Genomic DNA, 27690 nt, shown 5'->3' with positions numbered 1-27690 from the left:
ATGGCACTTTTTTATACAAAAAAAAATGATTTAGGTCGACAAAACGTGTCAAATCAGCAAACGGGTACCTGCTGCCGGCCAATCTGTCACAACACAGGCCCTGACCCTGAATCACTGATACGATTAGACCGTAGCAATTTCCACGGATTCAAAGCTATGAGAGAAGCACTCGTCGAGTCCTTGCTGCCAAATGTAGGGGAGCACTTTTTCCTTTTATTGGCTTGTTTTCTCCGGTATTCTCAATATGCAACTTACTGCGGCGATGGACACTTATACCCGGGACATGGTAAGCATCGGTGTAGACTGACAAGGGATGCAACATATTGCAAAAGGAGAGGAAATAGAAGCAAAACCTATTCAAGGCGATAGAACCGTCCGAGCCAAACGCCGTCGCTATGCAGCAGGGTCAATAAGGTTGCAACAGGTGATATATACAACTGATCGCCAAAAGGACCTCAAGACCTCGAAAGAATACAAATCAGAAAGCGCTGGGCCGACCAAATGCTGCCAAGTGGGCGCGGAGGTTATCGTCGCCCAACTCAGACATGCGGTTAGTCGCAATCTTTCTCATCACCCAAGTGTCCCTTCCGTTCTTTAGCCGTCGGCCCTCTGGTCCTGTAAGGTATTCGTCCAGCCATCTCTCCTCATCGCGGTCGAGCGGGAGGCTGGCAAGTGTTCTGGCCCTTTGCTCCCTACTTCCAGGTCCTGCCAAGCCTGCGCTGCTGGGGCCGTCATGTACAGATGCAACGAGTTGCTCGAAGAAAAGACGCCTTGCGGACTCTGGGTGTGTTCGGGAGTAGAGGAGTGCTTCAGTCACGCTGGTCCGCGCAAGGGCGATAAAGTATAGTTCCAACGCCTCTGGAGTCTTGAGGACTGGGTTGACCGTCTGGTAGTAGGCAAGAGCCCAGGAAAAGTCATCGTCGCGCGCATGCCGCACCAGGATGGTAATGATATCGTCAGCGAATTCGGGAACAAGCGAGGGGTGCGCCAAGTACTCGAGTGCGACCTGTAGATAAAAGAATAAGGCATATATCAGTGATATCGTTCATGCAGGATCAGGTGCGTCGCATATATCAAGGTGGGATCGTCATACCGGGAACTGTTGCCGATCCATGTGCCATAAACCCTTCATGAAGATCTGATACTTCCCCGGCACGCCACTCTTTTCCGCAAACTCTTCGGCGAGACGGGATCTCACTCCGAGTATATCGTCAAAGTCGAGGAGGAGATAGTACAAGACGGATAACTTTTGTTGAGCCGCTGACTTGCTCTGGCAGACCTTCTGGTGAAGCTCGCGGAGCGCATTGTCACCTCTTGGGGGATAGGATTTGGCTGGAGTACACACGATGTTAGAAAATTTACCGATTGAGTTTAATATACTCAGTACGCGCTTACCTTTTGTGACACCCAACGCGCTGAGAACTTTGTCAACGAAGAGCACGCCACCGAAGCCCTTGCGGTAAGACTCTATCTCGCGTACCAGGTCTGGCGCATATGGCGATTCGAGATCAGGCTGAAAGACCTGCTCGTAGTGTGTGAAGTCGATCGAAGTCATTTTGAGCTCTGAATAGTAGAGCGCGGGTAGAGATGTGTGTGTCCTCGGATGTCGATGCTGGCGCGAGCTCAATTCGTGTTCCTCACTTCATCAGGTACGATATGCAGGCCTTGGGTACCCTGGTTTCTCGTGCCAGGCAAGGTGCACTTCCTGAGCTATTGTGGGGCCAGGATCAATTAACACGAAAGCACGTGAATGGGGAGGTGGGGCAGACAACATCCGAGTGGCGCCTTGCCTGCCCGCCAAGTGGCTTGTCAGGTTGTTTGTTTACTTTGGCAGCGCGCCCAGGTGCAAGTCAACAAAGCGGGGGATCGGTCAGGGCAACAATTAAACGTCCAACGCCGCCATCACCAATTTTCCCTCTGCGGGCGCAGCCAACGCAGAGTGCGCCAACATATAACTCTCGTCTGTTTCGAGCCGACTTGGTGCATCTGATTATATCCACGACTTTCTTTTGGACTTTTATTAGCAGTACAACATGTCTGCCCGACCTAGTCGCCGCGCCGCGGCATCGCGACGTACCGCCGTTGTGGACTCATCAGATGAAGACGAGATCGCAAACACTACAAAAATGCCTGAGGACAGCGAGGAGGAGTTCACACCCGCACCCAAGCGGAGCCCGCGCAAATCAACCGCGGCTAGCAGCAGACGCAGGACAGTTGATCCAGATGCCAGCACATTGACCACTGCCAGCATATCGAGTACTCTCCCTCGTCGCGGTCGTCCCAAGAAAAGCCTCGCGCCGCCCGAGGAGCCCAGTCAAATCTTCAACCCTGACGAATCTGTAGCGACTGTGACTGAACCGCAGTCGCCGCCCAAGAAGGCCGCTCCGCGCAAGCGCAAGAGTGCTGCACCTCGAGCCGTTGAGCCAGAGACCACACCGGAGCCAAGCCAGTTGGAGCCAAGTCATTTGGCCACGCCTACACAAACGCCCAAACCAAAGGTCTCACCAGATGTCTCCACGGTCTCGGCATCGCCGCTGGCTGATATTACCAGCACCAGCATAAACGAGAAAAGGCGGCCTTCCGAAGAAACATTGGCAGCCGTGAAGCCGATACGGGCAATGGACACAATATTGGAGAAGCCCATGGATATTGTGCTCAAGTCACGAACCCTGACGGTACCGATTATTGAGGATACAACCCCCAAACCGCGGATAGTGATCACCTATCTCATTATGACAAACTTCAAGAGTTACGCCGGGAGACAAGAGGTCGGGCCTTTTCACTCATCCTTTTCCTCCGTGGTCGGTCCCAACGGCTCTGGCAAGTCTAATGTCATCGATTCTCTCCTCTTCGTCTTTGGTTTCCGTGCCAGCAAGATGCGTCAGGGGAAACTCTCTGCCTTGATTCACAACTCTGCGCAGTACCAGAACCTAGACCATTGCGAGGTTGCAGTCCACTTTCGTGAGGTCTTGGATTTACCCGGAGGTGGACATGAAGTCATCCCCAACTCTGACCTGGTCATCTCCCGAAAGGCCTTCCGTAACAACTCAAGCACATACTACATCAACAATAAGACTTCAAACTTCACAACTGTTACAACTCTGCTCAAAGAACGTGGTGTTGATCTGGATCACAAGCGTTTTCTGATTCTTCAGGGTGAGGTCGAGTCCATTGCTCAGATGAAACCAAAGGCCGGTAACGAGCACGAGGACGGGCTTCTGGAGTACCTGGAGGACATCATTGGTACTTCCAAGTACAAGACACCTATTGAGGAGGCAGCAGCTGAGGTTGAGACGCTCAACGAAATTTGCACCGAGAAGAATGGTCGTGTTCAACACGTCGAGAAGGAAAAGCACAGCCTTGAAGACAAGAAGAACAAGGCTTTGGCGTTCATCCGTGACGAAAATGAACTTGTGTCTAAGCAGGCGGCCTTGTATCAGCTATACATCAGTGAACTTGATGACAACTTGGCTGTCACCGAGGAGGCAATCACACAGCAGCAGGCGCAGCTTGATCTCGAACTGCAAAAGCATGAGGGAAGCGAGCAGATCATCAAACAACTCCAGAAAACGTATGGCAAGATCAGCAAGGAATTTGAGACTCAAGACAAGGAGGCCCAGGTCTTGGCCAAAGAATTAGCCAAGTTCGACCAGGAGCGGGTCAAGTTTGAGGAGAAGAGGAAGTTCCTGACGGACAAGCAGAAGAAGCTGGAGAAGACCATTGCAAACGCAGAGAATTCGGCTGCTGAAGGGGAGGAGACGATTGAGAAATGTACCGAGGAGATTGAGCTCCATGGCCGCGATATCGAGTCCTTGGAGGAGCGTATTAAGGAGGAGGAGGAGGAACTGGCCACGATCCGCGACAGCCTCAAGGGCAAGACTCAGGCCTTCTCCGACAAGATTGCCGTTAAACAAAAGTCACTCGAGCCTTGGAAAGAAAAGATCAACCAAAAACAGTCTGCTATTGCTGTTGCTGAAAGTGAGCTGACAATCCTCAAAGAGAAGGCCAACTCTGGTGCTGTTGCACTAGAGGAGCTTGAAGCCAAGATCGCCACAATTGAGGGAGAGCGTGTCGCCAAGTCCAAGGAGTTGAAGCAGTGTCTAGCCGAGAAGGCGGGCCTCGAGAAGGAGGCACACGACATTGAGGAAGAACTCAAGAATCTCGCCGGACAGGAGCCCAAGATCCGTGCTAAAGTGTCCAACGCGAGGCAAAAGGCTGATGAGGCCCGCTCCAGCCTGGCACAAACACAAACTCAAGGCAATGTCTTGACTGCTCTGATGCGCATGAAGGAGTCTGGTCGTATCGACGGCTTCCATGGCCGTCTAGGAAACCTCGGTACAATCGAGCAAAAGTACGACGTGGCCATCTCCACAGCATGCCCTGCTCTGGACAATTTTGTTACCGACACAGTCGAAGCCGGACAGCAATGCATTGAATATCTCCGCAAGACGAACCTCGGCCGTGGTAATTTCATTTGCTTGGACAAGCTCCGATCACGAGACCTATCTCCAATCCAGACCCCAGAGGATGCCCCCCGTCTGTTTGATCTGATTAGGGCAAAGGACGATCGGTTCAGACCTGCATTCTATCACGCTCTCCAGGACACATTGGTTGCCAAGGACCTCACTCAGGCAAACCGCATTGCATACGGCGCCAAGAGATGGCGCGTTGTGACCCTCGACGGCGAGTTGATTGATAAGTCTGGAACCATGTCTGGTGGTGGCACAACGGTCAAGAAGGGTCTGATGTCATCTAAACTAGTTGCTGATACCACCAAGGAGCAAGTTGCAAAGCTGGAAGGAGATCGCGACGGACTGGAAGCCAAATTCGAGGAGTTCCAAGAGTACCAGAGAGGTCTAGAAACTCGCCTCCGTGAGCTCAAGGACGAGATTCCTCGGTTCGATACCAAGATGCAGAAGTTGAAGCTCGAAATTGACAGCGGCGCCAGGAATCTTGCGGATGTCCAGCGACGCATTGAGGAGCTGAGCAGAGAGCACCAGCCGTCTCAGACGGATGACAACCGCGCTGCCGTTCTGGAAAAGGAGATCGCAAAGCTTCAAAAGGAGGTCGAAAAGCTGTACGGTGAGACCTCCAGCGTCGAGGAGGAGATCAAGGTCCTGCAAGACAAGATTATGCAAGTCGGTGGAGAGAAGCTTCGGGCACAACGTGCCAAGATCGACAGTCTAAAGGAAGAGATCGCGACACACAACGAGGAGCTTTCCACCGCAGAAGTCAAGAAAGTCAAGGCAGAGAAGCAAAAGGTCAAGCTTGCAAAGGACCATGCCAAGGCAACCAAAGATCTCCAGGCTGCAGTGCGTGACCTGGAATCACTGGATGACGAGATTCAGAATCAGGGAGACAAGTCGGAAAGCCTCAGCTCAGCTGTCGAGGAGGCGCAAGAAGCCCTCAAAGTCAAGAAGAAGGAGCTGTCCGAACTCAAGGCAGAGCTTGACGAAAAGACTGCCGAGCTCAATGCCACAAGGGCGACTGAGATTGAAATGCGCAATAAGCTCGAGGAAAACCAGAAGGTTCTCAGCGACACAGAAAAGCGTCTTCGCTACTGGGATGACAAGCTCTCCAAACTCGTCCTGCAAGATATCAACGACCTCACCGGTGAAAGCACTGCCGCTGCTGTGGCCGGTGATGAGGATGTTGCTATGGAAGACGTCGCCATGGAAGACGCTCCAGCTGAGCAAGATGATGAAGAGGCTGAGGCCGACAGGACGGCTGTTAAGGACGGGCCGCCTTCGTCACCTGCTCGCAGAGCTAATGGTTCCGAGCCACTGCAAATTCCTCGCTACACCAAGGATGAGCTTGCAGACATGGACAAGGAAACCCTCAAGAGCGAGATCGCGACCCTGGAGGAACGTACACAGAACGTAAACGTCGATCTCGGTGTCCTGGCTGAGTACCGGCGTCGTGTCGAAGAACATGCTGCACGATCCTCCGACCTGAACAGTGCGGTGTCGCAGCGTGACGCCGCCAAGAAGAGGTGCGATGACCTTCGACGCCTTCGCCTCGAGGGCTTCATGGAGGGCTTCAGCGCCATCTCACTCAGATTGAAGGAAATGTACCAAATGATCACAATGGGTGGTAACGCCGAGCTTGAGCTCGTCGACTCCCTGGATCCTTTCTCTGAGGGTATTCTGTTCTCCGTGATGCCTCCCAAGAAATCGTGGAAGAACATTAGCAACTTGTCTGGTGGTGAGAAGACGCTGAGCAGTCTGGCGCTGGTTTTTGCTCTGCATCACTACAAGCCAACGCCGCTGTATGTCATGGACGAAATCGATGCGGCGCTGGATTTCAGGAACGTAAGTACACAATCGCTGCTTTGGCTTGCCACTTGATCCAGTAGAATCACGCTAACTCCTGAAATTAGGTTTCTATCGTTGCCAATTACATCAAGGAGCGGACCAAGAACGCACAATTCATCGTCATTTCACTCCGCAACAACATGTTCGAACTGGCGGCGCGACTCGTCGGTGTGTACAAGGTCAACCACATGACCAAGAGCGTGACGATTGAGAACCAGGACTACATCAAACGTCCCGCTTCCCAAAGACAGCAGCAACAACAGCCGGCAGGTGCTTGATGGAATTTAGCTTTTTGGATTTTCTGGTCGGTGTGGGTTTTGATCCGAGGTTTATGAAGTCATGAGCCTGTTTTCTCTGGGTTTACTGTTTTTGTAAAGAAAGAATATGACATAATGCCTAACCTTGAGATGATCATCAGTCGGTTTGTCTGTTTCGTTTTACTTTGTTGTGGAGGAAGAAGGTGATGCAATGCCAATTTTAAGTCTGATCTGATGCTCGGTTGGTTTTGTTGTATATGGTTTCACACATCAGGTGTCGCCCCTGGGACGTGTCACGACAACAAACAGTCCAGAAACAATATTTCAATGTCCCGAATTCTTGGTCGCTACTAGGAAAAGGAAAGCAAGAGATCTTGTGATTGTGTATAGGCAAGCAATTTGAACGAATCGCCAGGATGAAGATGTAATAATGTATGATATAGAAAATGATGCTAAAAGCAGGCTATGCAATGACTAATATCAGCAAACAACAACAACCTGACGCACTGTCTTGTGGTTGTGCAAACGAATAACAACTTCCTACCGTGAAACCCATAACGCCTGAACATTGCTTTCGATGGACACACACGCTGTCTTATAGCCTCCGGAACAAACCATACAAAACTGAACGTCTTTTTTTCCCCTCGGAAGCCGTTACACACTAACTGCTTCTCTCAGATTAAAATTGATGGAAGAGTGCACATCGTGGGGAAAGAGCCCAGACTTTCACTCTTCTTTTGTGCATACCAGTGTGGAGGGTACCAAACCTCTCTATAATTGGCCGTATACTAGGGAAATAGGATTTGACCCAGCGCTCTGCGATAAATAACGAGGCTGTAGTCCACATCAAAGGCCAGTATGTCTTTTTTTCATTGATTTTGCGTCTTTTTAACAACATCAAAGACACGCTGCTGCCGTTGCTGGCGCATCTGCGGCTCGTCCGAGTTACGCAGTCCATAATAGGCCCCCGTCGGGGTGGGGACCCACGACGGCTCGGCGCCGGCATCCATTTCGACCGGCGTCATGCGTGCCGGCGGCGACATCAGCGGAGGGTTCGAGTCGAGCTCGACGGCGCCCTCGCTGACGGATGGTAGGTCCGGCGGCGGTATGTAGTAGTACATGCCGTCTGTCCCCAGCATTATCCCCGGCGACGGCGTTCGTAGGGTTTCCATCGACGGGTATTGGCCGACCGAGGCTGGCGATTCCCACAGGGTCGATTTGGGGTCGTAGGGGCTTGAAAACGTGGGTAGTAGGGTTGAGCTCGAGGTCGGGAATGCGGATTTGAGTCCGGCTGAGGGTGGTGCCGATGCATATGGATCCATGGATTTCCCAAAGTCGGGGCTGGGCTCACCGCCGTCGCTACGTGTCATCATGAGGCCCGTCTCCTGCATCGCCGACCTACGCGCCGCGCGGGCTCGTTTCCGATCAGCTTTGCGCCGGCGCATGACTATGAAGAGGCCGACGGCGAAGAGCAGAGCAAGACCAACCCCGGCACCGAGCGCTATACCGGCGATGGCACCAGGACTGAGGGGATCTTGACTTTGCTGCTGCGAACCTCCCAGGCGGCCTTCTTCTTGGCCGTCCGGACCAGGCATCCCTGTCCGAGCCGGGCCGTCGCCTGCCACGGTCACACCGAGCACATCCATCCCTGTTGTTGCGGCTCCGCTGGCCAGCGGGAAGGCGGCTCGGTATATCGTTATAGCTTCGTCGTCAGCGCCGGTTATTGGTGAGTTCGTCACTAACTCGCGGACCGTCGTGCTGCCAGTCTCTTCCTTGACCACCCACATGGCTGTGGCGGTCTTGAGCCTTCGATAGCAGTTGCGGGCCCCGCCGTCCATGGTGCAGCCATCATATCCGTCCGGGCAGCACATCTCTTGCGTTTGGGTCGCAAGTCCACTCGCCAGGGTGGAGGTGCACGCCTTGTGCCAGCCTTGTGGGCATGCGGTTCCGGGAAACGCTAGTGAGGTCAAGTCTTCGTATGCGCTGCCTTGGTAAAAGATATCCTTGTAGCCTGCAGGATGGCAGGCCTCATCTATGTATTGGCGTGCGGATGAGTTTATTATGTCGTAATCCCAGCATTCTCTTCGAGGCCCAACCTCACTCCCCTTCATGCTGCAGAATATCGAGGCGCTACACGACTCTGGAGCTTTCCATGGTGTGATTTGTGGCTCGAGGTTGAAGGTTTTGGTGACCACAGTACTGCCTGATGTGTATGCGTGCGTGGCTGTGGATGTCATGTAAGTTGTGGATGGTGCGAGCGACATTGTCGCGGTTAGGTTTTGTTGTATTTCTCGAAGCTCGCTTCCCTAATATCGTCTGAATTCCCGTATTGTGTTGTGAGGCCAGGTCCGTTTCTCAGCCTTGCCAGATAGTTCGCAGAGACCGTGGATTATGGTCTTCTTATTACAAGCTCATATCAAGCCACAACTGAAGGTCGAACAAGTTCCCTAGCAACTCTGAAAAACAAAAGAGGGAATTAGGGTATCATAACAGCGAAGAGAAAGTAGGAAAATGAGATAGTGAGAGGAACAAATTCACAACGAGGGGAGAAAGGCCAACATCTTCGGCAGTAAATACGACATCTGAGAAGGTGGAGCTAAAGGGAGGGGTGCGTGTTTTTATTTGTTACGCTCTATGATGAAAAGAGAGGGGGGTGAGATTGAGCAAAAGCACGCCGTGGTGGTGTCCCGTATTGGACAAGATGATGTGGGTGATGATTTGACAAGATAGATCAATCAATTAATCAATCAATCATCCTTCGTTCTCCACATAAGCATCATCCGCACATACAGTATGGGAGAGCAGGGGGGCCACCTGAGAACCTTGCATAATGATACTGGATGGTGTGCGTAGCTCAGGGTAATTTTGCAGCCCAGCCGACATTATTGTTGGTATCAGAGCAAGGCGCAGCTTTTGCCCAGCTTGCCTAGCTCCAAACTGGGACCAACTCGTCTGCAAAAGCAGACGGCCGACGGGGAGCTGCGGGCGCCAACTCGTCGGCACGCATCGGTGCGAGCTTTTGAGTTGTGGAACAGGTATTTAGGTGTTTCTCTGCAGCTCATGGTTATTCCCGTTGAGGAAAATGTTCCTGGAAACTAACAAGGTTCCGACACAGCATGTTTCCCGGCCCCTAGGGCGCTTGGCCGATCCCAGAAAGCCTAGACGCGATCTTTGCCATGGGCAAAGACCATGTTGCGTTTGGTGTCCAAAGATGTTTGAATGCAAATAATCCAATGCAGATATGTCCAGGCAAGGCTCACTTTGCGCTGCGCGACAGCACAAAGAACCGTGGTGCGGGTACTCACTCAGCGTGGGTAAGCAATCTGCCAGCTAAGCGGACGAGTTTTTTTTTTTTTTTTTTTTTTTTTTCGATAGTGGCCTTTTTGATGACAGGACACCCCCAAACAATTCCCAGTAGGGAAATCACTCAACGGTCGGCATGGACTTCCACACTTGGCAGGAACTCGAAGATTTGGTAGCGGCCATAGAAATCGTTCTCGCCCCCGTTTGTATTGGCACAAATATCTCAACTCGTTCGTTGGAGCTGCAAAAGATCTGGGGGCAATCAATTGAGCGACCCCAACAGCTTGGGATCACACTAACCATTGCAACGTCAAACGGAAGCCAAGAACGCCGGGAGTCTAGGCAAGCGGGAGTTTCTATTTCTTACGCTATCGCAGCTGTGATGGATGTGAGATAGTGGGAGTGGAGGTGATGTTTAGAATTCTACCTTCCTTTCGGTACGTGGCAAGCAGGCAGAGAAAGTTGACGGCTTGACGGGCAGGCAGAGACAGGTACGACACTTGGGTTTCGTACCAAAATCTTACAGCTTTGTATCGCCGCCAGAAAGTGGATCCAACGCTTTCCATTTTTGTACAACATTGCAAGCCCTGCGAGTCTAGACGTGGGGTGCTGTCGGCTAACCAGGCCAATCGTTCTGTCCATCTGGGTCGGCTACGCGTCCATTAAGGGAACTCAGCCATCCCTGCCAAAAGAATCTGCCTGCCTGGGCTGGGTATGTACCTTAGCCACGCCCATTCAGCTCTTCATCGTTACACGCCCATCGAAACTCCCACGTTTTCTCCTGCACTGCGCCATCCCATTTTTTTCTTCTGTAGTACCTCCGCAAAAGTAGGTACCTTAGCGCCCAGGGGCACACATGGCAATCAACCCCACACACTCTATCCCCTTTGGCTGCATCGTAATTAATACTTTGCCTTACTTCTTTGCATCTGAGAGGGGGACAAGATCATGAAAAGTCCAACATGCTGTGCCCCTGGAAAACCCTTTTCCCGTCGTGTGGTCTGGTCGCGCCTGTCGTAGATCAATAAAAAGCCAACGGATCAAACTCCACACCGCATGGCACCCAATAGGCTGGTGCCTTGGATGTGCACCGCACGCCCAGGCCGAAAGCTCGCAAGCAAGCTCCTACGTACCAGTCCGTTGTCATGGACCAACAATTAGGAGGGGCAATGATTAACGGTACAAAAATACAGGTAGGTGTTGGTTTTCGAAACATAATCAGCTTGCCTTCAATGTGTTCCAACTTGCACATCGATGTGGCTGAGTTTTGAAAAGGTCAAAAAATAGTAACATACACCATCTTGAAATCGAAAAGGAATCGAACGGGAATCAGTCCATGACCTAGAACATTCTAAAGGAACCAGCCGCTCTGGCAGTGCTATGTCCCAAAATATAATTCAACACAAAGGGCCGGAGAACCAACACTGTTTGTTCGTTGCCAGCCTAAATCTCGCCACTGCGGGCTCTAAGATGGACAACTGTTGGTGTCAACTTTGAGACGTTCCTACACCACTATCTGGGCTGTGCAGAACTCGACTCTCGCACAAAGTCACACCGGTTGCATGTCGTTATTCAGGGCGTCTTCTTCAATGATCGCCGTTATTTGCTTCGGCCTATAACCGCCGTTGGCGACCCTGCCATTTTTTGCAATCCTTGCAAACAAGTGTCCCGAGGGTTTGCAAATGTTGCAGGGGTGCCGATGGATGTTCACCTCCGAGATGCTTAACGTCGGAGTGACCTCATAACTTGCACTCCCATGCGTCGTTTCGTTGAAGCCCCCTTCTAAAGACGGCGTCGACGAGGACTGGCCACCATCGACATTCATGCATAGCGATACTTGGGATGGTCGCCTGCTGCCGGTTCCTAGGTAGACCGCGCGCTCAAAGCAGCGCATGCAAGTCGGGTAGACGGCGAAGGGGACATATGCCTGATCCCAATCGCCTTCGAACTGAGGAAATTTTGGCAATGTTCTGCTGCCTACACTTCTCGTAATTGTCGTCAAATATGTCGGCGATTGGCGTGAAAATGGTGTGTGGGGGCCCGCTGCTCCAGTACTGGTTGCAACCCCAGATCTGCCCAACAAGTTCGTTGCTGTCGCCTTTGACGCCCGCACCTCCTCGAATCCAAGCATCTTCATCATCAAGGGACGTAGGCTCTTGGATGAACCATTCTCGAGTCGCATACCCTGTGCCGTTGGCCAGGTCAGTCGAAGATAGATATGCCGGGATCTCACAGACCTCGCCTTGCTGATAACCTCAGGTCCGGGCCGTAGTGATGACCATACCGCCTGGAACGCTCGATCTGTAGCAACTACCGGGACGTTTCTGACAGACCCTGTCACTGTAATTGAGCCACACTGGACAGACACTGATGCGGCAGCCGTAAGCTTACGTAGCATGTTGGCCTATCGTGGCCGGTTCGATGAGATAAGCGACCAGCAGGTCACCACAAGAGGCGGCTCGGCGTCTGTTTCCTCCCAGTAGAGGCCACGGGATACGCGAACTGTCTTCAAATCGAAGCCCGATGTTGCGTTCACGGTTCCCAACTTGGATGAGGAGCCTGCCGGGGGTATCACCATGGCATCGTGGCCTTCATTCCCACACAGATCTCTGTCTTCTGGTGAGGGGTGTCCTATCCACGTTCTCCTGCTCGCTAAAAGCTTCCACAAAAGGGTGAAAGTTTGCAAGCCAGAAGTTAGCTCCATCTAATACCAGACTAGGACCCAGTGTGGCTATGAAGTCGTCATTGGCAGCACCTATGCTCGCCCATGCACGGCTCCGTGTAGCAGAATGGGTTTCTGGGCCAGCAAACGTCGTCTGGGTTCTCCTGGCTCAGGCCTCTAGCCAATGTCATAAGCCGCTCGACTTGTCCTCTGGAGAACTCGAACGTGGCATGTGGTTCGTACAGGGGCGGCAGCGAATCCCCCACATGCTCCCTGATTGCATCTTTTGTAGCCAGGGAGATTTTGTCTTTTGTCATTAGACTTATATGGCGGGAATTAGGGTGCTGCTCCTTGCCGCCTTTGCATACGCTGATGACATGGGCAGACCCGCATTGTGTCTGGAGGAACTTCCAACGCGGACCCAGCTGCTGGCACGCGGAAGAGGTAGGCTCATGGTGAGCGCTGAGCAATCCCCTAGAACACCGCCGTTGGGCAATGGCAAGCGATACAGGGATACGCAGTTCAACGGGACCGTAAGCTGGGGAGCCTCGTTACCTGCGTGGGCGCAGTCAGGAGAGCGACCCCGAACGGCAGGAAAAAAGACTACATCCGGCAGCCGAGGAGTGACAGCAGCGGGCTCGGCCCAAATTCCGGCGCAGTTTCATCTCCGGAGACGCACTAAGGAGCGTGGGCCCGGAACGGAGGAGGGGGCTAGTATTGCCACGGAGACTCCGCCGCTCTTCGGAGCGGTCAAGTGGGTAGCAAGCGAAGGAATCCAGCGTTTTGGAGCAGTTAACGTACCTGCTCATCCAAGATGATACTGCAGATATAGATGGGTGGGGTGGCCAATCTAACAACCATTGCAACATGATGTGCATCTTGCGCGACATACTGCAAGTGGAGGCTGTATCAAAACCACCTAGAATGGGTGCGCCGAAATTGGAAGGGATTTCTCGCCCTCAGTTCAGCATTTGTATCCTGTTTAATAAGCAGGATAAGAATTGTGATCTGGAGAATGCTACTCCCTAACGAAAAGTGGTTCTTTCAAACTGCATTACCTCTAGCATCGGCGGAGAATTGATCCAGAACTTTGCAGTAAAACCCAATTTTTCCTGATTTCTCAGCGCGGTTGACAAACGATAATCCTGTCTGCTTTCTACCTCGACCTCCCTTGCGAAGCGAGCATAATCCTTTTGATATTGCCACGATCCTCTCTCCTCTGGGTCCTTGGGAAGTCCGTTCTCGTCATAGTCCGACGGCAAATTCATCGGGGCCGGTACCGTGCTGAGGAACAGTGGTGCTTGTACAATTTCTCATGGCACTGTCGAAGCATTTTCCCAATCGATAGCACTCAGGACATCGCAGTTGGTGTCGACGATGATGTTACTGTGGCGGAAATCGGGGTGATATAGCGGGAAAGGCCCGTTGAGGAGGGGGCAAAAGAATAATCAGAAAAGAGTAGACGACAAACAAATCTAATGAGGGACGTAGACATTGGCTGGAGCTCGCAGACCAGCTTGTTTCCGGAAGTGAGATTAAAGCAGAATCGAGCCATCATGTTCGATGGAAAAGCCGGAACACCAGATCAGGAAGTGGGTCACCAAAAGGGGATATCGAGCCGGGGCTCATTTCTCCCATCTGGCAGCCTGAGTTCGCTTCTCTCGCGCAGATCCGCAGCTGTTTCCTTCAACTATCGACGCTGTTATTGGCTGGTGAACGCAGAGACTCTCATAGTAGCGTGTGTTGGCTTTACCGACTGCAGCTTGGAGTCGCAATCTTGATCATTCTAAATGCACGTCAACAACTACCGCTGCGCAGGTCATGACCAAAGTCCACACCGTCATATACGTCCTCGCTGCTTGCCATGTCGGAGCAAATCCGCTTTGCACGTCATTTTGGTGAATTCGGAAAATCAGGTATACTGCGTAAAAGCCAGTGAAACCGGTCACGGTGTCAGTTTAGCATCTTCTAGGCTGATATAAAGCTCCGGTGACCTTGGGATTTCCATTAACAATGGGTAAGAAATGTTGTAAAAAGCCTGCAGCCTAGTTCTATTTATTGTTCCGTGTGGTTCACTCAGCCATAATCCCCCAAACCTGCCGACGAGGTGATGGCTGTAAATTCACATTCTGTCCACTGGCAGTATTTCCGTCCTGCTTTCCCCCCCTCCTCTCATCCTTATCTTCTACCGCTTGAGCCATTTGAAAATACAAAACCTTGAATTCTTTCCCGATTATCGTATTAGACCTTAACTAATCTACAGCTGCCCGTCATGTCTAGGTACCCACGTTAACTCCAACACCGCAAAAAGGCGGGATATTGCAGGCACAATCAGTCTCGATATTGCTCCATCACCCGGGTCTTTCTGTATACCTTATGGAGAGAGTCGCATTCTGACACACCCAGACGGTTCGTGCCTTCCGGGAAAGGGATACGGTATAGACTAGTGGAGGGCACCTAATGGCAACTCTGAAATTTTCCAAGAAGAGTGGAAGCCATTGGTGCTTTCCATAATTGGCAGGAGCGACAAAGAGTTGCGAAGCTTTTGGATTTCGGAACATTTTGCATTTTGCATTTTGCATTTTACATTTGAGCAGACAGACAGTAAGCTAAACGACAGCCAAACCATGACTTCGAAACATTGAAACTCACGCAACCTAAGATCTGGTTTACCTAAGATTAGCATCACTTACCTACATCTTAATTAAAATCCTCGATATTTAACATTTAAAACTGCAGCAGTTAGCAAGATCAGAATCCCATTTCAATCATAGCCACACACCGCCACAAACCTACCCATGGCTACCGAGATAGCCACAATGCCCAGGCTCTCGACTGGAAGCGGGAGCCAAAGCGGCCTACCGACGAGCGCACCCGGCCTGGGTCAGTACGCGGCCAGCTGCTGCGTGATGCGCGCCTCCTTTGCCATCTACAGCACCGTACCCGGTATGACGTACGAAAGGCTGGAGGACATTGCGCTCTACCTCTCCGGCGAGCAGGCAAGGTTGGTGCCTCTGGAGCTACACACGGGTGAGCTCATTGACCTGATGGATCCCGGCGAGCCGCTACCCGAGGAAGTTGACGAGGATCTGCTGGGCTTGCGGCCGTGCCCGTTCAGAGTGAGGGAGGATGGAGAGGAGGGCGACGAGGCGTGTCCATGGACTGGTCTGCTGGACGGATTTTGCACAACTGGAGGAAAGACCGCTCAAGGTGCCGTGGCTCAACCGCCGCTGAAGAATACCGAGAAGGAAGTGAAAATGTTGGTCTCAGCGGACGAGAACAAACCGACAACGGTCGACTCAAAGCCCTCAAGTCCCCGTGTGACCTTGAGCGCTGAGCAGATAGCGAACATGCATTGTCCAATCAAGAGGGCAAAATTGACAGAGTCGATGGCAACTGTGGGCTGGGTATACCTCGACGACATCCCGTGTCCTGAAGAACGGGCCCGGCAAGAGGCAGCCCTTTTGGCATCCTCTATCGCCCAAGTATCTTCACGACTCGAGCCTCAGTCAGGCACAAAGTCACAACCCCAAGAGCCTCCAGCCAAGCCGCCTGTAAAAGTTACACTGACTCCCGAACAGATTCGCAATATGCACTGTCCCATCAAGCGGGCAAAGCTAACAGCCTCCATGGAGACTGTCGGTTATGTCTACCTGGATGACATCCCCTGTCCAGAGGAAAGGGCTAGACAAGAAGCTGCCCTCAAGATTGGTGCTGGCGCTGCTGTGGACTCGGACACATACAGCACTGACACTTCGAAAGGGGCAGTCCAGGTACGTGAATTGGACGAGTAGTCCACTAATTGTCAGAGAATCAATAATACATAGAACCATAGACTGCGTTCGCTAACCTTGTGTCCACTACAGAAAGAACAAAAGAACTCTATATCACGTTTTGGATCCGAGCCAGCTCGAAACAGGAGCTCTTGTCGACGAGCTTCAGTGCTGCCTCGAATTGATGATGCACTTGGTATGGATGGTGCCAGCGACATTGGGCCGGCCAGCGAGAGACGCAAAGGATTTCGCCATGTCAAGTATGACAATAGTGTTGACTCTGAAAAGCCAAGCCGGCGCTCAAGAGAGTCAACAAGTGCACTGCCTCGGGGAAGAAGCTCCAATAGCTCGACCTCGTCATCCAGCACCCGCAAGTCTTCAATCAAGCAGATAAAACGATCCAGAAGAGAATCACAATATCCATCCTCGCGTGTCGAAAGGTCTTCCTCTGCCTCTCAGAAACAGCTGTCAAAACTAGACAAGACATATCAGACCTCTCGGCGCACCTCGGTGGTCTCGTCGGCACAAGGTACTTCATCGCGCTCCCCAAACGCCTCCCGCAGGTCTACAGTCGAAATGGTCCGAATTCCCCGGCCTGCAGAGGATGAGAACTTTTGGCGACCGCCATTGCTGGTTCGGCCCGCAACCCTTACGCCGCTGATGGGACCGGTAGGACTCCGGATGGTGCTCATCACTCACATGGCGAGCGACAAGGACCCGCAAAAGTGCAAGTTTGGCGGGCCCGACAACCTGTCGATTGTGCCATGGGCGTTCCTGGTTGTGGTCGAGGACGATTTTGACTTGACTCAAGAAAGCCAATACACCGGATCAAAAACACAGTCGCGACCGCACTCGCTTTTGGTGGTGTACGGTGACGTTACAGAAGTGGTGGAGGGGCGTTCAAACCGTGTGCCGGTTGACAGCTTCTTCTTTGATCCCAAGTTTGCGCAAATGATGCTCTCGGCCGTGTTGCTAGGTCAGCGAACACTGGGGGCGGCGAAGCAATACTACAACGTTGATGGTCCTGGGTATAACGAAGAAGTCTGCTACGACCTGGAGACTTGGAGTTCTTGATGCTGATGCACCTGCACAGAATTTTTCAGACCTCGCTCTGGCTGAATCTGGGTTCAAGGATCAGGGGTTTCAGTTGCTGACGGACGTGCACCTTTCGGGATTAAGTACCGTTTGGTATGATCTACCAGCCTTACTTTGAGGTAAGTCACATTACGAACCACTACAGTTCTTGGTTCCGGTGACTTCCAAACTGTTTCAACATGCACCTATTCATCACGTGTGGGTCGACCACGAGCCGTATACCTATTGTTCCCTACTGAGTTGCCATTGGTGGGCGAGCTTGGTCATTCGAAGCAGATGATCTGGCAGCATTCGTCTTAACACTGCAGCTTTTCTAACGTTAGTTTTAGTCACGTTCAATTTGCAACAAATTCTCCACTGTTTGCCCAATACTGTCTTTTACCAAGTGGAAACAATTTCTGATTCTGCCTTTTCTCCTGTCTATGTGTGGGGAAAATGTAAAGAATAAGATAAGAAAGAAAAAGGGTATGAATGCGGCCGTTATAGGTTTGCAAGGAAAGAGCCTAGTCTTGGTAAGGAAGCTGATTAATCGCCTGGATCACAGGAGCTCCGTCCCAACTATGCCATCTTGCCATCCCATGTTAACATTATCTTTGAACGCCAGTTTTGGATGAGAGCTGTCACCCATGCTTCCCTGTCGTGGACAAGGAGAGAAGAAAAAAAATACAAACAAAAAAACACACTAAGAAATCCGGTTAATACAGATTCCTGTTGCTAGTTCTTTTTTTTTCGTTCAGGTACTCGGCTCATTTCTGAGTGTGGCCTCGAACAGAAAAGTCATGAATACCACGATTCATGCGCCGGAAATCATCAATATAGCCCGACGATGATGTCACCACGTACTCGGGCGGTTAGATGAACTTCGGCTTCTAGATCCAACTTGATGCCGACCATGAGTGCTGCGTCTTTGAGCTGGCCGTTGGGACCGACGGGGCCCTTGAGTAAATTGCCTAGATTAAGGTAAAAAGTTGTTTAGGAGATTGTGTCCTCTGCTGTCTGACCAATGAATTTCCTCGATTCCCACTTACCGACGACGCTGTTGGCCTGGCCAGAGAGACCGGGGAGTGGTGCGGCAACTGGCAGGCCGGGCTGAGCCATGGGGGCCATGCGCATGTTCTGAGGGGGCTGCTGGTACTGCTGCTGGGGCGAGACCTGCTCGACGCTGGGGGTCTTGGCCCTAAAAGTGGGCACTTTGTGTCAGTCTTGCCAGGTCTTTTTTTTTCCCTAATTGGATGGTTTCTTTCCTCTCATTGGGTTGTACTCACGGCTGGGAAGACATAGTGGCTAGGTAGCTGGTGAGCTGCGACTGCAGAACGGACTGAAGTGCGAGGGGGGATGGGATCTGCTGAGAGGGCTCTTCGGGGAGGAGGCCTCGGTCGAATAGGAACTGCTCGGTCGGGGAGCGGCTCGAGGTCGGTGATGGTGCGGCTGCGGGTTCCGGGTCTTTGACGGTGACCACGGGGCTGATGCTGTCTTGGGGCGGAGGTGAAGACGGCGAGGCGGGGAGGGGAAGCTGGTGAGGAACCGGGCTGGTTACTTCACCGATGGAGGAGAGGGAGGCGGTTTTGGATCGGGTGCGCTGGTGGAGTGGCGAGGCGGTGGACTTTTCCGGGTTGTTATTGTTGTTGTTGGAGTCGGAGACGGCGGAGGAGGCGCGGGACCGGTTTGGCGTGGATGAGGTTGAAGAGGAGCCGTTGGCTGTCTCGGTGTTGACTTTTAAGGGGATCTTGAAGGATAAAGCTCTCCTGAGCGGTGCCGTACCAGGGTCTTTATCGACGGGCGAGGATGACGAGGAGGCGGGTTTTGCTGTTGTTGCTGGCGCAGGTTCCTTTGTCGAGCTGCTTGAATCTTTGGACGACTCTCCAGCTGGTGCTGACTTTTCTCGTTGGGACAACGTGGTGGGTGGCCGGGAGGGGGCGGGAGGTTTGTTTTGTGTTGATGGGGATGTGAGAGATGCTGATGGTGAATCGGATGAAAGGGGTGTAAGAGAGGGAGCGGGCTCGGGTCCTTTTGTATCAAGAGTCAATGAAGAATCCGTCGAGGATTTGGCGGTATCGGCCTGCTGTGGTCTAGACTCCTTGAGAGATTGTTTTTGCTTAGCAGGTTGCGATATTGGTTTGGTCTGGACAGAATCGGCCATGTTATTTTTTGACAGCGGGGTCTTTCTCCGTATGTCTCTTATGCAGATGACAGGGGCGGAGAAAGGGTATCTGGTCGTCAATACTAGTAAATGGAACGAGAATCTACAACGAAAGAAGGCAGCATGTAGCTTGGTCATGGCGGGATAATCTTGTCAGGGGTCAGGTAATCCCTGGAACGTTAAAAGACGATGGCGCAGGGGTCTCGGCCCAGTGCAACGATCCCGGGCTCTCTCGAGCGAGACATCATACGAGCAACTGGCCATGATGCTCCATCTGCGAAACGAGTTTACCACGGCGAGGGTGGGAGATCTCCATTGCCAGGACTGGACCGGTAGGGGCACGGCATTTGTATATCGCTATTTACTATGTATAGTAGTGCATGGGCTTGATTGCAGAGTTAACCTCACTCAACCTGAAAGGTGGGCCAATTATGTGGCGAGTATTTTGTATTGGTGTAATCTTTGTGAATTGGTTCACCTGCTTGTCGCCAGATGGTTTCGAGAATGACCCTGTGTAAACACCCCAAAATAAGAGGTCCGATTTGTCTGCTGGTTTTCTCTAAAAACCCTTGCAGGGTGTTTGCTATGTTCCGGTGTTCGGCTGCGACCTCCTTGACATTTACAAATGGCCTGAGATGCTGTCGTCTTGTCGACAACGACATTTCGCAACTCTGAAGTTGGGGGATCCAAATGTGGACTCCAATGGGCGTGCTACCCAAAAGCTTCCACTACACTACTCTAAAACCCCTGCACCGTGGTTGTGGTGTGGCCCCACTACAGGGTCCTGTTCCTACTGTTCTCCGGGGAATTTTCCCGCGAGCTTATCCCGGCATTGAATTTCCCACTTCAATGACTGTCTGATTGCCCAAAGCGAACCAAACTGTTCGATTTTGGTGCAAACTCGCAAAGTGCCGATGTTGCTTACCGTATCACATATCAGAATCTGTGGTTTTCAGGGAACTGACTTGTTCATAGTCTAGCAGTTTTTATTGTCTGTATTAGTTTTATCTTTGTTCATTCCCGGCCTTTTTTTACGTTGGCTATTTTAATAGTGTACAGTGCAGTGCAGTGCAACCCTTTTACCAAATGTCGCCTAGCCTTGGAAACAGAGCCTCAAAAGCTCCTGTGGAGAACTAAGGCCGTGGATAATACAACCCACCCACCAGGTCCCGATATACAATGTACGATGTACCACAGCAGTAGGCCTGCAAAATATTGATGGCCGACCGTTCTCCTTCTCCACCATAAGACCATTTGTTTCGAAGATACCAAGAGAAATAATATTTGTTCAATCCTTCCATCCAAGTCGTTGCTACACCAAGCTGGGACAATTAAATAAATACTACAGCACGGGCTTCTGATCCCAAGCCGAACTCCGACCTTTCGATGATCTCCGTACCTGCAACCCCCGGCACATCCACTTCAGGGGGACCGGGCCACCCCTTCTCCCACTCCCCCCAATGGTCCCGCAACCGTAACGCCGCTGCCCGGGACCCCATGAAACACCACAAGCTTAAAAATCGAATGATTTCCACTGACACCACCAAACCAACCCAAGTTGGACAGGCAATAGGCCCCGAATTTGATATCCTGGGCTTGAAACGGGTCCCAAGGAAAATCGCACGATGTTTTTTTTCTTGTGTTGCCAACAACCAAAACTGTTTTGCCCACCTTGGGCCATTTTGGCTAGGCCTGCTAGGGTAACACACTCAGCACGTAATACTACTGGTAGGTATTGTGATTTTTTTGGGCCTCTTTTTGTGGTCTGTGTTCATGGCATCTTGGAAGAGATCCACAGAGGCATCAGAAACGGGGCCTGGTCTCTTGTTTTCTTTTTTCTCATTTGTTTGTCTGCCACTTCATCTTCGGACGAGCGGCAGTTACATTTCTTCACCACTGATCTCAGGGGTCCTACGTACGTACCGTAGAAGTGTTCAGAAACTGTTCCCGGGGTGTCGCCTGCTGGTAAAGGCTTTTCGACTGGGAGAGAAGAGACCACGCGCTGTCGTGATCTGCCATAATTTTCCGTAAGCCCAACCTCGCGACGCCATGCTTGTTTGCTTGCCTCCTTGTCTGACTTATCATTCCCTCTGTTCTATTCCAGGGCCTGACGCCTTCATCCCATTTTTGTTCTGTTCTTGAGACTCCGATCATCCCTTTCCCCTCATTTTGCGGAGTTGCATTGAAAAAGCGGGCGACGTTATCGAAAGATCAAAGAGGACGAGCCAACAGTCTGGTACTGGTGGCCCTCTAAGCGCGCCTCTGGGATCTCATGGACTGTTGGTCCCAGGACTCTCTTGGTTATCCTCTTTGTTCACATGCGATCTCCGTGAGAGTGCCCGTCTACACTAAGTCACACTCGCTGTGCTGGGTTTACATTCGCTGTGCTGGTTTTAGTTTGGTCCGTCAAAGGCCACCCAACCGGAACACACCAACACAATGGTGCTCACATTCATCGCCGGCTTCGGCGCCGTCTTTGGCGCGGCCGAGGGTATCCGCGCGTCGCAGGCCAAGTCGCGACGCGAAGAGCACCGCAGCCGCAAGAACAACCTCTTTGTCCACTGCATGAAGTCGACTCAGTACAGCCACCTGCTGGAGGGGAAGCAGGTCGTCCTTTCTGGCCACATGGTACGTCTAGCCTCGTGCCAGCCTACGCTCGCAAGACCACAAACCAAGTTTCGACAGACAGACTGACAAGCAGTCACTACAAAAAAAAAAAAAAACAGTGCTTCATCGACACGGGCATGGCACACGACACCCCCTACGGCCATCCCTTCCTGGGCTACTACCTCCCCTACCCGGAAGCCAAGTACTCGGGCCTCGTGAGCACCATCACGGACGAGGCCCCCATCATGAACTGGGTCTTTGTCCACCACGAGACCTACCAGCTCATGTACGGCAACCGGCAGCAGTCCGAGGGCCAGCTATGCGGACCCTGGGACTGCACCCGCCAGGACAAGCGCCTGACCTTTGCCGGCTGGGAGGGCTTTTGCGCCGTGCTCGAGGACGCAGGCTACTGGGGCGTGTATTTCGACGTCGACGGCGACATGCTCCGCCGCCGGCTGCCGGGCAAGATCGTCATTGAGATTGAGCTGGAGCGCCGCGAGCAAAAGACGAGGAAGCCCGTGTTCGAGGAGGACATGTCGGCCGAGGACAAGCTCAAGGAGGCTCAGGCCGAGGCCGAGGCGCTCGCAAAGGTCCGCGAGGCGCAGGCCGCCGCCGCTGCCGAGGCTCAGGAGAGGGCGAGGGAGCAGGCCCGGAGGCAGGCAGAGGCGCAGCAGAAGAGGAATTCTCAGCAACAGCAGCAGCAGCGACAGCCGAGGCAGGCTCGTGCCAAGTCACCCCCGAAAGGGGCATCATCTCCTCCGGCAACACCAAAGACGCAGTCAGAAAAGGGCAAGCAGGAGCAGGAGCAGCAGGCACGGTCGGAGGGCCAGCCGAGGCGACGGCGGAGGTCCAAGGACAAGAACGGCGGCAGGGACGGCGCAAAGAGCCCACAGTCCGACAGCGGCGCACCGGGACCTTCGTCGACTTTTCGAAACGCCAAGTCGCCCTCCAAGCCGAAGCGGCGGCCGGATCCGCTGCGGTCCCCCAGCAGGGCGCCGAGCCAGACGCACAGCCAGGCCTCGTCGCGGTCGCACCGGACGAGCAGGACGGGCGACGAGGGCAGCGTCAGCACGCGCGCCTCGACGCAGCGCAGTCGCGGACGTCCCCAGCACCGCCAGAGCGCAAGCCGCGGCGGTGGCGTGGGCGGAGGAGGAGGAGGAGGTGGGCAGCACGCGGCGGGGATGAAGAGTCCGGTCTCGAACCCGTCGGTCAAGGCCCGGATGCAGAACCGGCGGGCGTCGATGGCGTCGATGAAGAGTCCCGTTCGGGAAACTGAGGCGCCAAAGATGCTCGGGGTGAGGGAGGAGCTTGATGTCAGCTTTCCCAGGCTGGATGAGCTGATACGATCGCTCAAGTACCAAAGCCCGAGTGTGGAGGACTCGGACGAATCCGAAGACATGCCGCCGTCGCCAGATGTGGACTAGAGCAGCTTGGTTGTTGTGTGGACAAGTGTACAGAAAGTTTGGCTTGGATCGTGGCTTCAGCATGGTGTTACTGGCGTCTTGATAGTTGGCTGAGTAATTGTATCTCAGTACGTGTCACAGTAAAGGTGCTCTGCGCCCGTTTTCTTTCTCTTGACTCGGAGTAGAAACACCTTAGATGGCATATTTAATACTTTATTTATTCGTACGGGTATAACAAACGCCAGAGTATAAAGATAACCTCAATGCAAAACGCCGCCTAACAATTAGTTCCAAAGGCTAATCCAACCTTGCAGGGTCGAGATCCAGTTGCCCAACCCACTCATCAAATTATCCCCGCAATCACCGTCATGACGGCACCGTACGACCCCATGGTCAGGACAATGTCCCTCGTCGACAGGTTGCTTATTATATCCCTGGCCGGCTTGGGTAGCGCAATGCCGCTCCTCCCGTCGCCGCCGTAAAGACGAAGCAGCGTGAGCGCCACGATCAGCACCACCACCACCCGCCCCATGAAGCTGGGGATCAGGGGGAACGTGAGAACAGGCACGAGGACGGATGCCGCCGCTGCCGCCACCAGGATCTTGAATCCGTTCTTTTCCTCTCCGGAAGCGGCGCCGGACGCTGCCTTGGATTTCTCAGGAGACTGGGCGTCGTGGGACCCTTCGTGCCGGTACGACCATTTCGCAGGGCTGTGGGAGAGAGGCGGTCCAGAGGCTGGCACGGGAGCGAGCGCGTCGTCGGACATGGGTTGGTGGGAGGCGTAGTGCTGCTGTTGGCTCCGGCATATGCTGGATCGTGGGGACGCAGGCCGCGGTGGGGTCAGCGAGACGAGGTCGTCGGCCGTGTCCAGAAACCGGGCTTCAATTTCGGCAATCGGGTTCTTTGCCGCCAGGTATGTCCGATAGTTCTCAACGTCGTCCGCGGCCGGGATGGGCAGCTTTTGTGTCTCGGCGAAGGACGTGAGGACATGGTCTGCAAATAATCGTGTTAGCAGGGGGGAAATATGGTTGTGGTGCTGGCTGTCACTTGGCTCATGATCCGCCAAGCACAAGAGTCAGAAGCCGGTCAAAAGTACTCACTGTATTGGGCCAGTTTATATCCAATCTTTGCCAGCACATCGGTCCGGTGCCACTGCAGCTCACCCCCGGCTACGCTCCCGGCACGTCTTGATGCTGGGAGGATCTGGTTCTGGACGCGACGAGTCTGAGTGTCGGCCGTGTCGAGGCGATGAAGCTGCTCCTCCAGCTCGCTCAGCTCGTCCTGCAGCTGCAGGAGCAGCCTGTGGTTCAAGGCCTCGAACCTGCGATAGATGGGCTTCAGTGGTGGGTGGTTCTGAAAAGGCGTGAGCGGCGCCGTGGACACTGCCGAGACCGAAGATCCGACGCTGCCTCGACGTGCCCGCGAACTGCGTCCATGGCCGTGATCGGTCTGTGATGCGTTTGACACGCGTGCCGCCAGGAGTTCGTACCCGGAGAGGGGCAGCTTCTCGGCACGGGGCAGATGCATCGCCTGCGCTTGGCTCGGCGGGCGTGACTTTAACGCCTTTGGTGGGATGTGCGGGAGCTGCGCCTTGCCGCGAGGCATCTCGGGGGTTCCGTACTGCTCGTGGCTGGGCCGCCTGCCGTGTTTTCGCTCTTTGGACTCGGTGGCGGTGACGACGGATGCGCGGTTCACGCCACTTTGCAAAGAGGGTTCGGCCTCGTTGACGCTTCGAGCTGGGCTGCTGCTCCGGTCGCTCTCGTGGTCCCGTACGAGGTCGGATGACCTGCCGCTGTCGCCGCTTGAGGAGGAAGACGAGCCGGGACTCGTGTTGGGCGCAGATGGTGCCCTGCTGGACTTCACCGAAGATGCAGACGACAGCCTCCAAACTGCCGAAGCCTCTGCCACGGAGCGCCGGATGCTCTCCTCGGTGATGTCGGGGGAGTCTTCGTCGAGGTACCGCAGGGCGTCGTGCACTTTGACTATCGGTGGCGAAACCCTGGTGGAGATGGTGGAAGATGCCAGACGCTTTCGAGGGACTTCGTTCTTTGGGCTCTCGCCGCGGTCGACAAATGTGGACTGTATAATGGTGGAAGGGCTCCTTTTAGAGCTCCGTGAACTGCTGTTTTTCATTGCCGGCGAATTCCGACCGTGAGACATAGCAGACTGGCTATGTCGTGTTCCAACGGCATCGGAGTCTTCTTCATCCTCTGACAAGTTGTCGTCGCTGTCAATGGTGTGATAGGTTGCGTGGCTAGGAGCTTCAGACTCTTCACGAAGCGGAGACCGATGATGAGACCAAGGGACAGAGTGAGACCGCGGCGGACGTTGTACAGCGTTGCGGCTGGAGTGGCTGATCATAGAGTTTCTCTGTCTGCTCCGGCGGTATCTCTGGGAGCTGGCGTCCGTGTCCCCGTCCGTTGCGGAGCGGTCGAACCCTCTCCCTCTCTGCCTATCGTCATGACTATGCCGGCTCAGTCGCCGCGAGTGTGTCTTAGTGATCTGCTCCATCGGCGTCACGCGGTCGTCTTCAAAGGTGTCTGTGGCCTCGGCATCCTCGTGCACCAAGTTATCGACATGCCACGCATCTGCCCCAAGATCCCCTGGGGACTGCATCTGTGCAACAACGGGGCACATCTGCCCTAAGTATTTCTTTTGAGACACCAGCCCGCATTAGCTCCTCGACCCGAATAGAATGTGCCAACAGCCTGCAACGTTGCGATCAGACCTACTAGTTCTGGATAGTATAAGAAACGGTCAGATGAGGTGCAGCTTAGTATGCTTCAGTAGTCTAAGCCGGAGACGCTGGACCAGACTGCGGCGGGTTTTAGGAAGGAAAAAAAAAAAAAAAGTGTCTCGGTTGTTCGTATTGGTTGGTCTTTTTAGTGACAAGTGAAAGTGCAAGGAATGGACCTTTACGAAAGGATGAAAAAGATGATGTCTAGTTTAGTTCAGTTGGCTAGTATTACCGGAGATGGGTGGAAAAGCAGAGATTATAGCTTGGCATTTCACAAGTAAAGTCAAAGAGAAGCAGGAGAAGAAATCAAGTCTCAACTTTGTCCGGATGGCATTTGTTTGAATGGGACCAAAACTTTAGGCTTTCGCATCCTTTCATTGCTGTCAAACACCTTTTCGGACAGTGCGGGCTAGACCCCATGGTCCAAGGTCCGCGGGTCTCAAATCCGCATTCTCCATCACGCGAGAATTTAGTTTTGTTGTATTATTCTCTGCTAAGCAAAAGCAGGCAAAAGCGGCCCGCCAGGGCGACAAAGGTGGTTTTTTTGCTCTCGATTATGGCCTGATTCTGCTGTCATTCATGTTTTATATCGGGCTTGCCCCTGGTCGCCTGGGGTCGAGATCGCCGGGGGGTGCATGGGTAGTCGACCGAGGTGGAATGCCATGTTGGAAGGGCGAGAATTGCATTCTTTTACGTGGCAACGTGGTAAGCTTCGAGTTTGGGAGGGAGACTTTTGCTGGCGGACAGCGACTGTCTCATCCATGGCGACCCCGTGTTTCAGCGACTCCAGCAAAGACAAATGGTGAGCTCTGCCTGCTGTGGAGGCGGGCTTGGCGGCAGTGAAAGGATAGGTGGGGTGGGGTTCTTTGTTCTACAGCAGGGGTTCAGCACGTGATGGACTGCGGGGGTGAGGGACTGTCAGTAATTTACTACTGTACTCAATCAACATGCGGCGTGCTGGAGAAATTATGGCGGAACCAACCAACCGACGCTGTTATCTTCGCCTCGACTTTCTGTCTTGGCATTCTTAGCTGCAGCTCGCTGACTTGGCGATCGGTAACTCACCCACGTTTCCAACCCGAGTTCTCACCAACGCCATGGATGTCAAATCCTTCCGTCCCAAATATGAAGTATTTCGCGCAGATGGCTCGTGAGTATAATTACTTTTGCAATTTGATCCATACAAGTCCGCTAAAACTTGACTTTTTTTTTGTTCCAACAAAACCCCTGTCTCATCAATCAGGACATTGACAAAGTTGACGAATCGCTCCCCATGATACTATGTAAAGAGCCATGGTCTCAAGGAGGTTGTTTCGATGTTCTGGAGCACTGGCTGGAATGCCAAGAACAATGCTGCCGTCTTATCGGCTACCTCTCTTTTCCAAAACTCTGGTCTACC

At 53.1% G+C, this 27690-nt stretch overlaps 9 protein-coding genes across 9 annotated transcripts; 4 read left to right on the top strand and 5 right to left on the bottom strand.

Annotated features, from left to right (window-relative positions):
- Nucleotides 1–194: 194 nt before the first annotated feature.
- MGG_03377 (uncharacterized protein) lies at nt 195–1668 on the bottom strand. The gene is made up of 3 exons (XM_003716520.1): nt 1396–1668; nt 1094–1332; nt 195–1006 (listed from the first exon to the last, which is right to left on the bottom strand). Exons 1-3 carry the CDS (start codon nt 1553–1555, stop codon nt 479–481), a joined length of 927 nt encoding a protein of 308 aa, XP_003716568.1. The 5' UTR covers nt 1556–1668; the 3' UTR covers nt 195–478.
- A 183-nt stretch (nt 1669–1851) lies between these two features.
- On the top strand, nt 1852–7056 carry MGG_03378 (nuclear condensin complex subunit Smc4). The gene is made up of 2 exons (XM_003716519.1): nt 1852–6311; nt 6380–7056. The coding sequence occupies exons 1-2, from the start codon at nt 2034–2036 to the stop codon at nt 6590–6592; spliced, it is 4491 nt and encodes a 1496-aa protein (XP_003716567.1). The 5' UTR covers nt 1852–2033; the 3' UTR covers nt 6593–7056.
- MGG_03379 (uncharacterized protein) lies at nt 6962–9130 on the bottom strand. Its single transcript, XM_003716518.1, has one exon. The coding sequence runs from the start codon at nt 8833–8835 to the stop codon at nt 7441–7443; it is 1395 nt and encodes a 464-aa protein (XP_003716566.1). The 5' UTR covers nt 8836–9130; the 3' UTR covers nt 6962–7440.
- Nucleotides 9131–11423: 2293 nt separating this feature from the next.
- MGG_03380 (uncharacterized protein) lies at nt 11424–12272 on the bottom strand (the record flags this gene model as incomplete). The annotated part of the gene is made up of 1 exon (XM_003716517.1): nt 11424–12272. One exon carries the CDS (start codon nt 12270–12272, stop codon nt 11424–11426), a length of 849 nt encoding a protein of 282 aa, XP_003716565.1.
- A 335-nt stretch (nt 12273–12607) lies between these two features.
- Nucleotides 12608–13408, top strand: MGG_03381 (uncharacterized protein; the record flags this gene model as incomplete). The annotated part of the gene is made up of 3 exons (XM_003716516.1): nt 12608–12771; nt 12877–13069; nt 13153–13408. 3 exons carry the CDS (start codon nt 12608–12610, stop codon nt 13216–13218), a joined length of 423 nt encoding a protein of 140 aa, XP_003716564.1. The 3' UTR covers nt 13219–13408.
- A 1947-nt stretch (nt 13409–15355) lies between these two features.
- On the top strand, nt 15356–17383 carry MGG_03382 (uncharacterized protein; the record flags this gene model as incomplete). The annotated part of the gene is made up of 2 exons (XM_003716515.1): nt 15356–16309; nt 16403–17383. The coding sequence occupies 2 exons, from the start codon at nt 15356–15358 to the stop codon at nt 17381–17383; spliced, it is 1935 nt and encodes a 644-aa protein (XP_003716563.1).
- A 316-nt stretch (nt 17384–17699) lies between these two features.
- Nucleotides 17700–19641, bottom strand: MGG_03383 (uncharacterized protein). The gene is made up of 3 exons (XM_003716514.1): nt 18670–19641; nt 18433–18581; nt 17700–18354 (listed from the first exon to the last, which is right to left on the bottom strand). Exons 1-3 carry the CDS (start codon nt 19542–19544, stop codon nt 18215–18217), a joined length of 1164 nt encoding a protein of 387 aa, XP_003716562.1. The 5' UTR covers nt 19545–19641; the 3' UTR covers nt 17700–18214.
- A 1405-nt stretch (nt 19642–21046) lies between these two features.
- Nucleotides 21047–23848, top strand: MGG_12712 (uncharacterized protein). Its single transcript, XM_003716513.1, has 3 exons — nt 21047–21571; nt 21649–22172; nt 22271–23848. Exons 2-3 carry the CDS (start codon nt 21984–21986, stop codon nt 23573–23575), a joined length of 1494 nt encoding a protein of 497 aa, XP_003716561.1. The 5' UTR covers nt 21047–21571; nt 21649–21983; the 3' UTR covers nt 23576–23848.
- On the bottom strand, nt 23752–27064 carry MGG_03384 (uncharacterized protein). Its single transcript, XM_003716512.1, has 3 exons — nt 26287–27064; nt 24655–26206; nt 23752–24547 (listed from the first exon to the last, which is right to left on the bottom strand). Exons 2-3 carry the CDS (start codon nt 26189–26191, stop codon nt 23898–23900), a joined length of 2187 nt encoding a protein of 728 aa, XP_003716560.1. The 5' UTR covers nt 26192–26206; nt 26287–27064; the 3' UTR covers nt 23752–23897.
- Between the last annotated feature and the right edge of the window lie 626 nt (nt 27065–27690).

This window comes from Pyricularia oryzae, chromosome 4 (genome assembly GCF_000002495.2).
Source record: "Pyricularia oryzae 70-15 chromosome 4, whole genome shotgun sequence".
In the NCBI taxonomy this organism is placed as follows: domain Eukaryota; kingdom Fungi; phylum Ascomycota; class Sordariomycetes; order Magnaporthales; family Pyriculariaceae; genus Pyricularia; species Pyricularia oryzae.
Note: the sequence above shows the minus strand (reverse complement) of the source record. Positions and strands in the feature narration are given on the sequence as shown.